The 13887-nt window shown below is 49.4% G+C and overlaps 1 protein-coding gene across 4 annotated transcripts in view; it reads left to right on the top strand.

The window, feature by feature from the left end:
• MEGF11 (multiple EGF like domains 11) overlaps positions 1–13887 on the top strand; it is a 406952-nt gene that overhangs the window by 147425 nt on the left and 245640 nt on the right. For all 4 annotated transcript variants that reach the window (XM_066342091.1, XM_066342088.1, XM_066342090.1 and 1 more), the window contains exons 3-4: positions 936–1037; positions 5523–5623. In XM_066342091.1, the coding sequence (XP_066198188.1) occupies positions 936–1037; positions 5523–5623 (203 nt within the window). The remainder of the gene's footprint in view (positions 1–935; positions 1038–5522; positions 5624–13887) is intronic.

Consider the following 13887-nt stretch of genomic DNA (forward strand, 5'->3'; position numbering starts at 1 on the left):
GTTTCCTCTGGCAAAGCAGACGGGCTTTTATGGCCTGGACCTGGCCATCTGGCCCAGGTCAATGAGCCTTCTGGGGGGAGAACACTGAGTAGTACCAGCATACATAAAAAATAATTTCTGACTTCTCAGCTGATATCCTCTCCCAGCCTGCACAGGAAGTGTGAGTCTTTGCTTTATGTCCTGGCTTGGCTACATTTTTCTACAACCCTTGTCAGGGGTGGGCAGGTGGGAAAGCGTGTTTTTGTGAGGTTGAAACCTGCTTCCCTGTGGCTTCCACTCATTGGTCCGCGTTTACAGCTAAATGACTTTGAGGGAGTCGCTTATTCTCTCTAATGCTCAGTTTTGTCATCTGTGAAATGAAGATATAGGAATGCCACCTACCTTATAAGATTGTGAGAACTGAAAAGGTTTAAAACACTGAACATGGGCACTTAATGCTTGCTGGCAGTTATTGACACCAGCTGTGTGGGCGGAGCAAGTCACCTCTTTCTGAGACTTAGTTTCTTCATCTTTAAAATGGGGCCACTCACTTCACAGAGCTGCTACAAAGATGAACTCCCATGCAGATGTTTTGAAAACCATAAATATCTAAACAGGTATTTTAAAATTTGTTGGCTCTGCCTTTCAAAACCTCATAGAAAAAAGTTAAACCCTCCTTCTTTGTTAAATGAACAAATGAACTAGAATTTCAGAAAATGAGCTGGACCCAAGGGCAGTAAGGGGTGTGTCCTGGACCCAGTCAGGGATCAGGTAGGTTTGCACGCCAAGGGCATCCAGGGCAAGAGGAAAATAATGGTGTGTGTGTGTGGGGGGGTGTTGGTGACCTTGGACACTTGGCTGTGGCCTGGCTTCCCTGGGAAGGGAGACCCCGTCCTGACTATCAGCTCAGTCTTCCAAGTGCTGACTGTAGCTTTCATCCTCCGTCTGGTTCTCAGCTATGCCGTGACTGTCCAGGAATCATACGCACACCCCTTCGACCAGATCTACTACACACGATGCACAGACATCCTCAACTGGTTCAAGTGCACCAGACACCGGTGAGTACCTCGCTCAGATGCCGGGGAAGGGAAAAGGTGCCAGGCCCTCAGGGTTTGCCTTTCTACCAGGTAATAAAAGGCCTCTGTAGCAGATGTGGTCAGTGCTCCACCTGTATCCCCTTGGTACTCACTCTTCACACTGAACCCCTGAGATGCTCTGGTGAGGGCTTCCTTCTGGCCAGAGGCGCTCATGGGCAGGGCCGGCCAGAAGTGCCAGAGAATTAATGCCCTAAAGGGCGTTTCTCAACTAGTAACAGGCAGGAAGTTGGCAGGTAGATACCAAGCTTCCTTCCCCGGAGAATAGAGGGGACGACTCTTAATGTGTTCTGTACTCTATCCCAGAGGTCCTCAGTTAGCCGTAGCAGGAACCTGCTCAATGGCACCCCCTAAACTGGCTGCCTTCATTTCCCTCTCTCACTTTCCCATTCCCCTGCTAGTGCTTCTTAGGATCAACTTTAAATAAACTACTTATAGGCCCTGGCCGGTTTGCTCAGTGGTAGAGCGTCGGCCTGGCGTGCAGAAGTCCCAGGTTCGATTCCCGGCCAGGGCACATAGGAGAAACGCCCATCTGCTTCTCCACCCCTCCCCCTCTCCTTCCTCTCTGTCTCTCTCTTCCCCTCCTGCAGCCGAGGCTCCATTGGAGCAAAGATGGCCCGGGCGCTGGGGATAGCTCCTTGGCCTCTGCCCCAGGCGCTGGAGTGGCTCTGGTCACAGCGGAGCGATGCCCCAGAGGGGCAGAGCGTCGCCCCCTGGTGGGTGTGCCGGGTGGATCCTGGTCGGGCGCATGCGGGGGTCTGTCTGACTGTCTCTCCCCGTTTCCAGCTTCAGAAAAATAAAAAAAATAAAAAAAAAAATAAAAAATAAACTACTTATCCTTGAATCTTTGTCTCAGGTCTACTTCTGGGGAAAATCCAACCTAGGAGAGCCCCTTCAGAGCAGAAGTAGCTCCATGCACAGGGCACCTGGCTTGGAGAACAGAGTGCAGGCTAGGAATCAGTACCCTTTCAGTATTGAACAACTGCGCACGAGAATCCTGCTCCCTGTCTCAGCCCTCCTGCAAATCATGACATGTTCCCATGTCACAAGGCGAGAAAGGAAAGGAAAGAAGAGAGAATATATTTTGTTGGATGACCCTGGGCAAGTCACTTTATTTTGGGATTCCCTTGTCCTCATCAAACATAGAACGATGAGTTGTACCTTGTCTTACCTACCTGCAGGGTCCAGAGAGGTCAGGGATATGAAAATACTTTGAAAAGCACAGGGCAGAATGGAGAAAAATGAAGTATTGGACCTACACATGGTGGCAGTACTGATTGAGAGTTCAAAAACCAGCCCATGAAGCGTGAGTGAGGGAGTGACTGAGAGGCCACCTAGAAGGCTCGTTTCCTCGTTGCTGAATGCCTGTGTTGGTTCCAGATTTCTTTTGCTTCCTCCTTGTGGGCCTAGTCCATCTTCGGAATTTATGCAGAAATCATGGTGGGTAGCACATAGATGAGGAAACTCGCTCTGTGCTGAGAAGCCAAAGTCCTTGTATTATTTGGGATTTTGCTAGTAACTTTCTGTGAGACACTGAGGATAGATATAATAACCACTTACAATCCTTGCCTGCTAATCCAACATCTGGGTCATCTCAGGGTTGGTCTTCATTGATTGCCTGTTTTCTTACACAGCTAATATGTTCTAGCTTCTTTATATGTCTAGTAATTTTGAATTGTATGCTAGGCATTATGAACAACAGAGACAATAGAGACTGATTTCTCTTATGTTCCTTCAGAGAGTTTCAATCTATTTTTGCTTACTTATTTGTTTAAGCAGCTAGTTAACTTGGCTAAACTCTATTTCCAAACTCTGAAAGTTCAATATTTCTAGCCTTATCCGGACAGCCTTATCGTTAGCTTGGAACTTGCCCTCTGTACATGTAATCCAGGGGCCAGAAGTCTGGGTAGAGATTTTACCCAAAACAGGGGCTTTCTCTTTGTGGCTCTCTTCTTTCTGGGGTTTCTCTTTTCACTTTCTAGTTGCTGGTTCCACCCTGGACTTGTCCTGTGGTTCTTCAAGACACGAAGGCTACATGTCTTCTATCTGAATTTTAGCCACGTGGAGTATTTACTGTTGACTCGAGTCTGACCTTGGACCAATCTTACCCAGTGTCATTTCCTTCTTCCAAGTGTCTGCTCCCCTCCAGTATCCACCTTTTTTTCTCTCTCTAGTGTCTTCAGGAAGTTGTTTCTTATGTTTTCCCCAGATTGTATAACTGTTTGCAAGAGGGTTGGCCCAACTCAGCCATTACTGCAGCCCCTTCCTCTAGCCCGTGGCTGTGAAATGAGATGGTGGGACCAAGTGCCCCCTTCCAACTCCCCCCCACTTGTGCCAAGGTAGTTGTCTGTGGCCCTGGTCAAAGGCAGGGGCAGAAGTAGAAGTCCTGCTCCCTCCACGAAGCTGTCAGGCCTTGTGCCAGAGCCAAGTTTGCTCTGAGGTGTGGCTTGGTCGGGTACTGGGAGGCGGGGGCTGCCGTCCATCACCACTAGGGAAGGGTGAGTGAGTGGCTGCTTATGAAAATAGGCTGCATTCCTGGAACATGAGTTATTTTGCTAAATTATTGAGTCTCCGTGAAGCCTTCCTGATGACCTGGAGTGTGCACGCTGACAGCTGCGCCATCCGTCTGCTTCTGGGTGGAACGCCTCGTGTGAGCGTGGCATCATCTTCCGGGCAGCAGCCTGGCCCTGGCGCCTTTCCTCCCTGCTTCCACCCCAGCAAGAAAGGATGGGAGCCAGAGGCACTGGGGACGGCTCTCTCCTGAGAGGCTTTAATGATGTCAAGACCACCTGTCCATTGGAGGAACTGGGGGGAACCCATTTGTTGGGAGAAATGTTCTGCACGACCTCTGAGTCAACCCCAAGTTGTCCTTTATCTGAGAGACTTACACCACCCCTGACATTGTCAAGAGCTGCCTCCCTGTACCGGAAGAATAACGTCACTTTGGGACTGGCTTACCTTCTAGTACGGGCTTTTGACAAAGTAGAATGACCTTAGTTTACGACATGCCCAAATATCACAGATTTCCCCAGAGGCCCATGCTGTCATTTGTCATAAAACAAGGGCTTTAAGAACTGGGAGCTTGTGTGGTAGGACTCCATTCCCAAGTTGGCCTGACCCTCCCTCTGTGTAAAGCAGGCATCTCTCGTGACCGGCCCCTGCTGCTCTGCCCCCTGAGAAGGGGTCCACACTGGGGAACCGGGGGTGGGGAGGTGAGAGAGCTCTGGCTTCAAGGCCTGAGGACTTGGGGTGGAGTCCTAGTTACAGATATGATCTTGGGAAGTTACTTTCTTTTTCTGATTCTTAATGGCCACTTCAAATCTCCTCCATTTCTACCCTATGTGTGAGGAAGGGGCTTTGCCTGTCAATATCTCATATTGACTCCCTGCTGAGGACTCAGTGCTCACACCATCCGTTGACCTTTTCTTACTCTTTCACTGTGGCCATCTCATAAACCCAGCAGGCCACCCTGTGGGAACTGGCACAGGACTGTATGGTTAAGCCTGGTTGTTTTGAAATTAGAAAGCTGATGGGTTTGAATCCTGGCTCTGACACTGTTTAGCTCTGTGACCTCAAGCAAGTCATCACCTCCTCTGAATCTCAGGTTTCTCATCCATAAACCAAAGTGAGGAGTAGGGGTGCCTGCAATCAAGTGAGAATAAAAACCTCTGAAAAGAAATAGAATAAAGGGGCATAAGAAAGCTACCTGCCTCAAGTAGGGAATGGCAAAAGATTTTGCCTATAAATCTCTCTGGCATAGGGCAGTCTCAACGCCAGGGTCAGCACAAGTGCTGGAACCCAGGACTCTGATGCCCAGCAGAACTTCCTCTGCTCTCCGGCCTTAGCTTCTTCCTCTGCAGAGCCAGCTCTGGCTCTGAGCGCTCCCAGGGATGGCACGGGAAGCTCTTCCCCAAGAGGTGCTGATTTTGGTGTGCGGGAGATTAATCCGCCTCTGGGACTGAGGCAAGACAGGGAGGTCCTTTTGATAACTGTGCTTTGGTTCTCCAGGTGGGTAGACAGTTTCCAGGGGGGCCGTAAGCAGTCTGCTTGTTGAGGTGGTGGCAGTAGGCAGAGAAACTCTCAGAGCTCCAGTCCCATCCAAGTCACCCTTTGGGCCCCTCTAGCCCAGGTTCTGGAAGTTTTAAGGAGAAGTCCCAGTTACCCTCTACCATGTCACCTCCGACAGTATCTTCTACAACCCTTCTAAGTGTCACTCTGAAGAGAATGGGAAAGAGTCAGCAGGTGTAACAGATGCTGTGTCATTCTGTATCACAAGGGCCCAGACCCCACCATTGATTGTTCTTTATTGTGTTCCTTCATATTTGAGGCCACCTTGCATTTTAAAGTAATTATTGAATGGCATCCTCGCTATGGCTTAACACAAATGCCATTCTAACAGGACTGATTGATTTTCAATACTTTCAAGTGGCTTTCTCCCTTGTGCCTTAGGATCAGCTATAAGACTGCGTATCGGCGCGGCCTCCGGACCATGTACCGGCGGAGGTCCCAGTGCTGCCCTGGCTACTACGAGAATGGAGACTTCTGCATACGTATGTAGGGGTTGCCTCTGTGCTGGCCTCTGGGGATGGGACGGAAGGAGAGGGGAACCGAGGGGAGAAAAGTAGAGCTGTCATCCAGGCCTGAGCCTCAGGCCTCAGCTGACCCAAGGACTCCGGAAGTCCCTGCCTGTGGCAGCTTGGAGGGAATAGTGGGTCTAATGCAAATAAGTTAACACAGGTTTGTCTATCAGATCAACTTCCTAAGAGAGGTGATGGAAGCAAGTTAGATGTAGGCTGAGAAGGGGCCAGGAGAGAATTGGACGCTTCTGGAGCAAGTACTCTGGGGAGCAATGGGAAGAAGTGCTGAGTGCTTGGCACAGAGCTGAGGCCATAGGAGGTACCCAAGAAGGCTTTGTTGGGTGGAAAAGGAGCTGAATGAATAAATGAATGGAGAGCTGGATGGATGGATGGGTGGGTGGATTGGATAGATGGGTGGGTGGATGGATGGGTGGGTGGATGGATTGGATAGATGGGTGGGTGGATGGATGGGTGGGTGGGTGGATGGATGGATGAGAGGAGAGAAGGCTGGCTGGACTGTTGGATGGCAAGATCATGGTAACTAGAAGGAGATGGCAGGAGTAAGGTATCACAGGGACCTGTTCCAGGAAGTGGGAGGGTTCCCAAAAAGAATTGGAACACATCAAAGAAAAAGTGGATTCATGAGAGACACTTGTTATCTCTTTCCTTTTTTGCCTGCAGTGGCTCAGAAAACCAAAGCCTTAGTGTTCCCAGTGGGACCGGGGCTGAGGTGCTAGCAGCTATAGGCCCTCTGGGTGGGAGGCAGGGTGGTATAGTGGGAGACACCCACGAGGAAGAGCCTACAGATCAGGGTTTTGGTCTCAGCTTCCCAGGCATGTGGCTTTGGGCAAGTCACTGAACCTCTCTGGGAGAATGGTGTAGGGCTCTGGTAAGAGTCTAATGCAGTGATTTTTAACCCCTACGTTTGGGGACTGGTGAAAATGGGAGAATTATTTTGGGGTCCACTAAGGCAGAAATCACCCTGAGCGTAAGCAAACTCAACTAAAATCATTGGGTCTATAATCTTCATACAACATCAGGGTGGTTAACTCTTTCGCGGACCGGCACAAAATTTCTGGCAGTCTGATCTGCAGACCAGTGGTTGAAAAACACTGATCTAATGGACTTCTTCCCCACTCACCTCTGACCAGTGTAATGGGATCAGTCTGGGGCTTTGCAGTGGGCATTAGAAGATTCCCTCAGCTGCAGAAGACTGTCAGAGAAGCTGGGAGCCACCCCGCCTTTTAATTACTGAAAAGAGAATCCGCCCCCATAGCTTCTGCCTCTGCATTTGGAGGCAGATTTGAGGTGTGATGGTCCTTGTTAGCATTCTCCTTGCTATCTGGGTGGGGAGAGTGAGCTAGCACCAAAGAGAAAATTTGGGCAGAGTGGGTGTGTTGATATTGGGAATGAAATAACAATATTCCGCTACTGTTGTTACATTTCCTCTAATGCTGGAAAAACTCGATTCTAATTGCATTATAGGAATGAATGAAAAATGCTCCAGCCAATGGGGTCGATACTGATGGTTTTGCAAGAAAAATACAAGGATATTCACCCAAAGCAACCTCAAAAAGGAATGCTGAGAACTGGGCTGGGCTGAGACCTTGGTTGGTGCCTCACCTGGGATGGGGTTATTATGGGGACCGAGATGTAGAAGCGAGGTCAGGACCAAGGCTTTGTTGCTACTGCTCTGTTTGCATGGAGTCAAGTGAGGGTCAGGCTGGTGGTGGGACGTGGGAGTCATAAAGCCCAAGCAGGATGGATACGGGCAGCCCTTCCGAGCTCAGGGCACAGTGATGGACTCAGGGAAATTATAAAGGGAGTTTGGATGTCAGCACAGGGCTCCAGGAACAGATGAATACCTTCCCTTTCTAATTTCCATTAGTGGATATTGGTCAAGCTCTTGGAAAATGAAGAGCAGGGCAGAAGAGCGAAGTGTTCAGATCGCACAGGCTCGGTCTTGCTGACTGGGAAGGCAGCTCATAGCCAGTCACCTACTCCTTATGTAACTGCCAAGCTGGTGGCCACAGGCCAGTCCACCCAGGAAGCCGACCTCAAAAGGCCACTCTCAGGAACTGAAGGCTTAGCCTAGGAAGGAACAGGAGAATTTCAGCAGGAGATGGGGCATGCCGGGAGCTAGTAGTGAGGATGGGGAGGGGCAGGAGTCACACAGGCCTGGGTTGAATCTCAGCTCTGCCACTCCCAGCTTCTTCCTCTTCATCCTCTTCATCATCATCTACAGGGTTCACACCTCATGCCAGGTGCATTTTGATCACTTTTTACACCCATTAATGAACTGGCTCCTCACAACAGCCCTATGAGGTAGGGACCTGTCTTTCTTCCACTTAACAGATGATTTGCCTAAATCACCAGGCACAGGATAGGGGCTTAATAAATGTCAGCTCCCTCCTCTGTGGCTTTGAGTCTTAACATTTTTTTAGTCTTGGCTCTTGTTTTCATTTCTCAGAGACCCATGGACCCTCTCCCTGGGGAAATGCACACACACTACACATATAAATCTACACATACTCATGGCCCTTTGCACACAGTTTCAGGAGTTCATGGATTCTTTGAAACCCTTACAGGGTCTTTGGACCTATGGTAAGCAGTTTCTGTCGTATGCTCATGTTTATCCAGTCAACTTATACTTGTTGCTTACTATTATGCAAATATGGGGGTATACATGCAAATGAGAGGTGGTTGCTGCCTGGAGGATCTTGCAGCCTAGTGGAAGGAGATGCTTTGGTACAAAAATACACGCAACAGAATGTTGCAGCTGCTTTGACGGGCATCTTTTCAGCCACACCCACCTACCAAGTGTTAATGAGGAATCGGCTGCAAAGGGAAGAGTGAAGGGGGATGCCCAGGCACAGTGTTTCAACCCAGTAGTTATTAAAGGCCCACTGTGGTCCACCCACTGCACTGCTGCCGGATAGAAGTGTCAGAAGTACCTCCTGCCCTCATGGAACCTACAGTCTTGTTGGGAAGGCCAAGTCTAGCATACTCAAAATCCTCAGGTAGGCCCTGGCCGGTTGGCTCAGCGGTAGAGCGTCGGCCTGGCGTGCGGGGGACCCGGGTTCGATTCCCGGCCAGGGCACATAGGAGAAGCGCCCATTTGCTTCTCCATCCCCCCCCCCCCTTCTCTCTGTCTCTCTCTTCCCCTCCCGCAGCCAAGGCTCCATTGGAGCAAAGATGGCCCGGGCGCTGGGGATGGCTCCTTGGCCTCTGCCCCAGGCGCTAGAGTGGCTCTGGTCGCGGCAGAGCGACGCCCCGGAGGGGCAGAGCATCGCCCCCTGGTGGGCAGAGCATCGCCCCTGGTGGGCTTGCCGGGTGGATCCCGGTCGGGCGCATGCGGGAGTCTGTCTGACTGTCTCTCCCGGTTTCCAGCTTCAGAAAAATACAAAAAAAAAAAAAAAAAAATCCTCAGGTAATAGTCCAGAGAGGGGTGTGGCAGGAGAGAATGCTGTGACCTGTGATCCCTCGGGGGGCTTCGTGGGGTTTGAGCTGGATAGAAAGCCATTATGGGGGTGGGGGGGAGCGGGAACCCCATCAGCAGAGACGTGGATCTGGACCTGAGCATGGTGGGGAGTGAGGCGGCTGTCCTGGCAGATCTGGGCCGGGAGAAGGGGAAGGGAGGCTGGCTGGGTGGGGCAGTTAGCAATTGCCTAGGGCTGCTCTGACAAGCACCACAATCTGGGTGACTTAAAGGGCAGTTTATTGTCTCAGTTCTGGAGGCTGGACGTCTGAGATCAAAGTGTGCATGGGTGGTTGCTTTTGGTGGTGTGACAGATCTGTTCCTGACCTCTCCGCCAGCTACTGGGAGTTCTTTAACTTGTGGCAGTGTAACTCCATTCTTCACATGGCATTCTCTCCCTATGGGGACAGTCCCCAAATCTTCCCTTTTTATAAGAATGCCAGACATATTGAATTAGGGCTCAGCCTAGTGACCTCATTTTACCTTGATTGCCTCTGTGAGACCCTATCTCTAAATCAGGTCTCATTCTGTGGTTCTAGGGGTTAGTCAGGAAATTCCACAGAGGAATTTGAGGAGGACACAATTCAGCCCATAACAGGTGGGTGTCAGCCCCCCACAGGCTTTGTCACCTGTCTGTGATAGAATGGAGACCCAGGGTTGGGGGACTTGTGAGAGGGAGAAATGGTAGCGAGAGGGTGAAGGGTCATGCCCAGGACATTGGTCCAGACCAGAAGCTTGTAAACCTGGGAGCATGCAGCAGCCGAAGCCCTGCAGCCCCCGCCCCTCACTCTTCCTTCTCCACCTTCCGGAGGCCACAGGACCTCCAAGTCCCCAGAACCTGGTGAGAACCCATCCAGTGCTGAAGTCCTCAGGATCCTGCACAGGAACATCACCTGTGCTCCGGGAAGGGGCATGGAGACATTGACCTTTCTCCAAAGTCACCTTCCTGGAGCCTGTGCGATATTGGGCAAGTCCCTTTGCCTCTCTGGTCCCACTGGGTATAGGGTGGATTATCTCTGTGTGTGGAAGGAAGATGAAACAATGAATGAGAATGTCCTGGAAAGCATAAAGCTTTAATACAGGTGCAGGTGGCACTATTTTTCTTCTCTTTGTACCATTTGCTCTGCCCCAGAACTGCTATCCTTGGCAGCCCTTCTAGAACCATCCACACCAGAGCGGCCCACATCCTCCCATTATCTACAGATAAGCTGACTTCTATTCCTCCTTGGTTGCCTAGGCATCAGATATTTCCTGAGGATCACTGGGGACAAGCACATTTCGTTCTTCTTCCTTGTGAGACAGGGCAGTGGGCATCTTACCTCTGCAGATAGATCTCATTTTAAGTCACATGGTGGGGGTTTGAGGCATTTCTGTTCTTTGAAAATATTAGTCCATATCAGACTGGATGGGCTGGGTTATGTTGCAGTAACAAACAAACCCCACTAGCTAAAACAATAAAGTTTTATTTCTTATTCATATTACATGTCCACTGTGGGCTAGCCACGGCCTGCTCCTTGTCACCCACATCCCAGGACCCAGGCTGATGGAGCAGCAACTCTGTGCCATGTTGCTGGTTGCCATGGTGGGTACTGAAGGCAGAGGGCCAGAGAAGTTAGTGAGCGGTAGTAATGCTTATCACAAGTTCCACACAGATGCCACAGTTGAGACAAATCACAATCCAGTCAAATGTTTTATTAAGCACCTGATAACCAAATAATAGAATCATCGAGAAGTCTTGTTACAACAGACAGCTGCAGCCCAGCCTCAGAGTCTAAATTCAGGAGATTTGGAGTGGGGCTGGAGAGTTGGCGTGTCTCACAAGTTCCCAGGTGATGCTCATGCCTCTGGACTGGGAACCACACTTTGAAAACCATTGGTCTTCCTTATTCAAAGGGATGAGTGCTGTGCTGACCAAGTCAATTGCAAAGAGCTCAGCAGGTCACATAACAGGTGCATCCACTTGGTTTTCAGCGCTTCTCCTGATGGGCAACAGGAAGCAAGCGGGCTCAGAGTAACCAACAAGGAGGAGAACTTAGGTATCCAATCCTCTTGTCTCCTATTTCCCTGGGTCAGAGTTTCCCCCGTGGGGAGGTAACACCCCCAAAGTTCTAGGTGGTGTCCTCTAGCCCTTCCAGTGGCTGCTTGGAATGCCAGCACATACCGCCTGCAGTGTCGTTTTCATTAAAACCCAGAAGTGAGGGTTAGCGGGAAGCTCCAGGTACAGGGCTGATGGGCCTGGCTGGGCTGCGGGCTGGGCGTGGGGGCAGAGCTCAGCACGCTGGGCACCTCCTCTGGCTGGCCCTGCAGAGGGGCTGCTCCAGCCCGGTGGTGTCAGTCCGCCCCGGGTGGGGTGGCCGAGGGGGAGCAGCAGCCGCAGAGCAGGGGGACTGGCTGCAGGGAAGGAACCTGAGGGTGGGTTTGCCTCATTTGGGAGTTTAGGTAGCCCTGTTTTGTTATTGTGGTTGTTTTATACAGTTGATTATTACTTAACTTTAAATTTGACTCAAATGTTTACTGTTTCCTTTACTCCTCGTCTCTTATCACACCTCTCTTCTTTCTCTGCCTGGCTTCATTCTTCCTGAGGGGCCTCTTCAGTTGTTCTTTCCCGGAGAGTCTACAGGCAACCGGCTCTCTTATGCTTTACTTGTCTCAGAGTGATTCTGTTTTCCCCACTCTTGAGTGATGGTTGAGCCGCCTGTGAAATTCTAGTTTTCCGGCCATTTTCTTTGAGCAGTTTGAGGACGTTTTTCCATTGTGTGGACTTCCTCACTGAAGTGCCCTACAGTTTCCCCCGGGATATAGATGCGTGTGGAGTTATTTTTATTCATAGTGTTTGCTCCTCAGAAGTATACGCCTTCCTCAAGCTAAGGATTCGTGTCCTTTATCACTTCTGGAAAATTCTCAGCCATCTCTTTCCAAATATTTCCTTTCTTTTAACCTCTCAAATCTTTCCCACTTGAGCTCCAAAATGTTGGACTCTTACTTACTCCATCCTCTCTCCCTCCTAGGCTCTCATTTTTCATCTTTTTATCTCTCCATGTTGCCTCCTGGACATCGTCTTCAGATTCATTTTTCAAATCTTTTAGCTCTGCTAATTAACCTGTCTGCTGAGGTCTTAATTGCAGCGGTCTGTGTCTTTTTATGGCTCCGTTGGTTCTTTATCAGGTCTGCCCATTGTTTTCTAATGTCCTATTCTTTCACTATGAATTCTAATGCTTTTATTGCTTTAATTATTTTAAGCATATTTCTTTTATAGTCTCTTTCAGATAGTTCTATCTTGAGCTATATAGTTCTATTAGCTCAGGTTCCTAGAGTATCAATTTTTCTGTTTGTGGGGACTGCTGATTGATTCTCCTTTACTGTGGAAGTTTCCTCATGTAGGTTGTAATTTTTTATTTTATTATTATTATTATGTTTTTTTTTCTGTGAACTCTTTAGTCATTTCTCCCTTCCCCCATGCCCTGGGTTGAGCAAGAGCCCTACATATACACTGGTTTTGTATTTTCTTATTAGGCACACTAATGGTTCTCACTGGCTCATTACCAGTCTCTGCTTTGCTGACTTGGATTGGGAGTCCGTGCTGTGTGTAATGAAGGCGTAGGCTTTATCCCCTTTTTTAAAAAAACAATTTATGTGAAATTCACTTAACATGGAAGTAACCATTTTGAAGTGTACAATTTAATGACATTTAGTGCAGTCACAATGTTGTGCAACCATGACCTCTCTCTAGTTCTAAAACATTTTCATCACCCATAAGGAGGCCCGTTAAGCAGTTACTTCCCACCCCACACTCCTGATTTTTTGTTTCACATGGGACACTCTTTTCCTCATCTAGAGTCCCTTGTTTTTTTCCCCTAGGTTGGTGGGCAGCATTTTTAAGTTTCCTCTACATGGAGCTGGCAAGTTCCAAGGCCAAGTCTGCCCGTGTGGGAGTTAAATGCCAGGCTCCCAGCCTGGGCTGGGGGCTGGGGGCCAGGGGCCAGGGGCCAGAGGCAGGGGCAGGGGCGGGGGCTAGCCAGGTCTGAGGTTGCCTGAGCCACTTATGCTTCAGCATCTGACTTTCTGTAACTCCTAGGAACCCTCTTAGGGATTTACCTTTCTCTCATTAGAACTCAGCTATATGTTTAAAATATTTGTGTTATATTTGGGGGGCATTTTTGTAGAAGGGGCGGCCTCCATTAGCACTTTCTGCTGTGTCACTGATATTTTATGATGAGTGGTAGAGTGGGGAAATTTATAACTATTTCCTATGTCATTGATTTCAGTGGTTTCTTGGACTGACTGCAAATTTCCAACAACAAGAATAGAACAATGATGTAACGCTTGGTGGTTTACCCAGCACTTTCCCATACAGTATAGCACTTAATCTTCACAGACCAGAGAAGTGGTCTTACTATCACTGTCCTTGGACAGCAGAGGACACAGAAGCAGGTGAGGTGAAGTGACTTGTCCACATGGATAAGTGCAGTGCCAGAATTTAGGTCAGTGCAACCGCCCCTCACCTACTGTCCCCTTCTATAGTGGGTGTTCTCGCAGAGGGAGAAACCTGTTGCCAGAAGAGAGAAGTAGGGTCAGACAAGAGGGCAGATGAAGAGATTTGTAGGGAGAGGAAGGAACTGAAAACAAACTGGTTTGATTTCAAAGTGTTGCTAAAGTGGGTCCTTAGAGATGTCAGGATCAAGGTGGCTAGTGGGGGATTGTGTGTGGTGTGCAGAGCTGTGGGTTTTGTCTAGGAGGCTCCCCAGGGAATCCTACCCGC

Source organism: Saccopteryx leptura, chromosome 6 (assembly GCF_036850995.1).
Source record: "Saccopteryx leptura isolate mSacLep1 chromosome 6, mSacLep1_pri_phased_curated, whole genome shotgun sequence".
NCBI classification, from domain to species: Eukaryota; Metazoa; Chordata; class Mammalia; order Chiroptera; family Emballonuridae; genus Saccopteryx; species Saccopteryx leptura.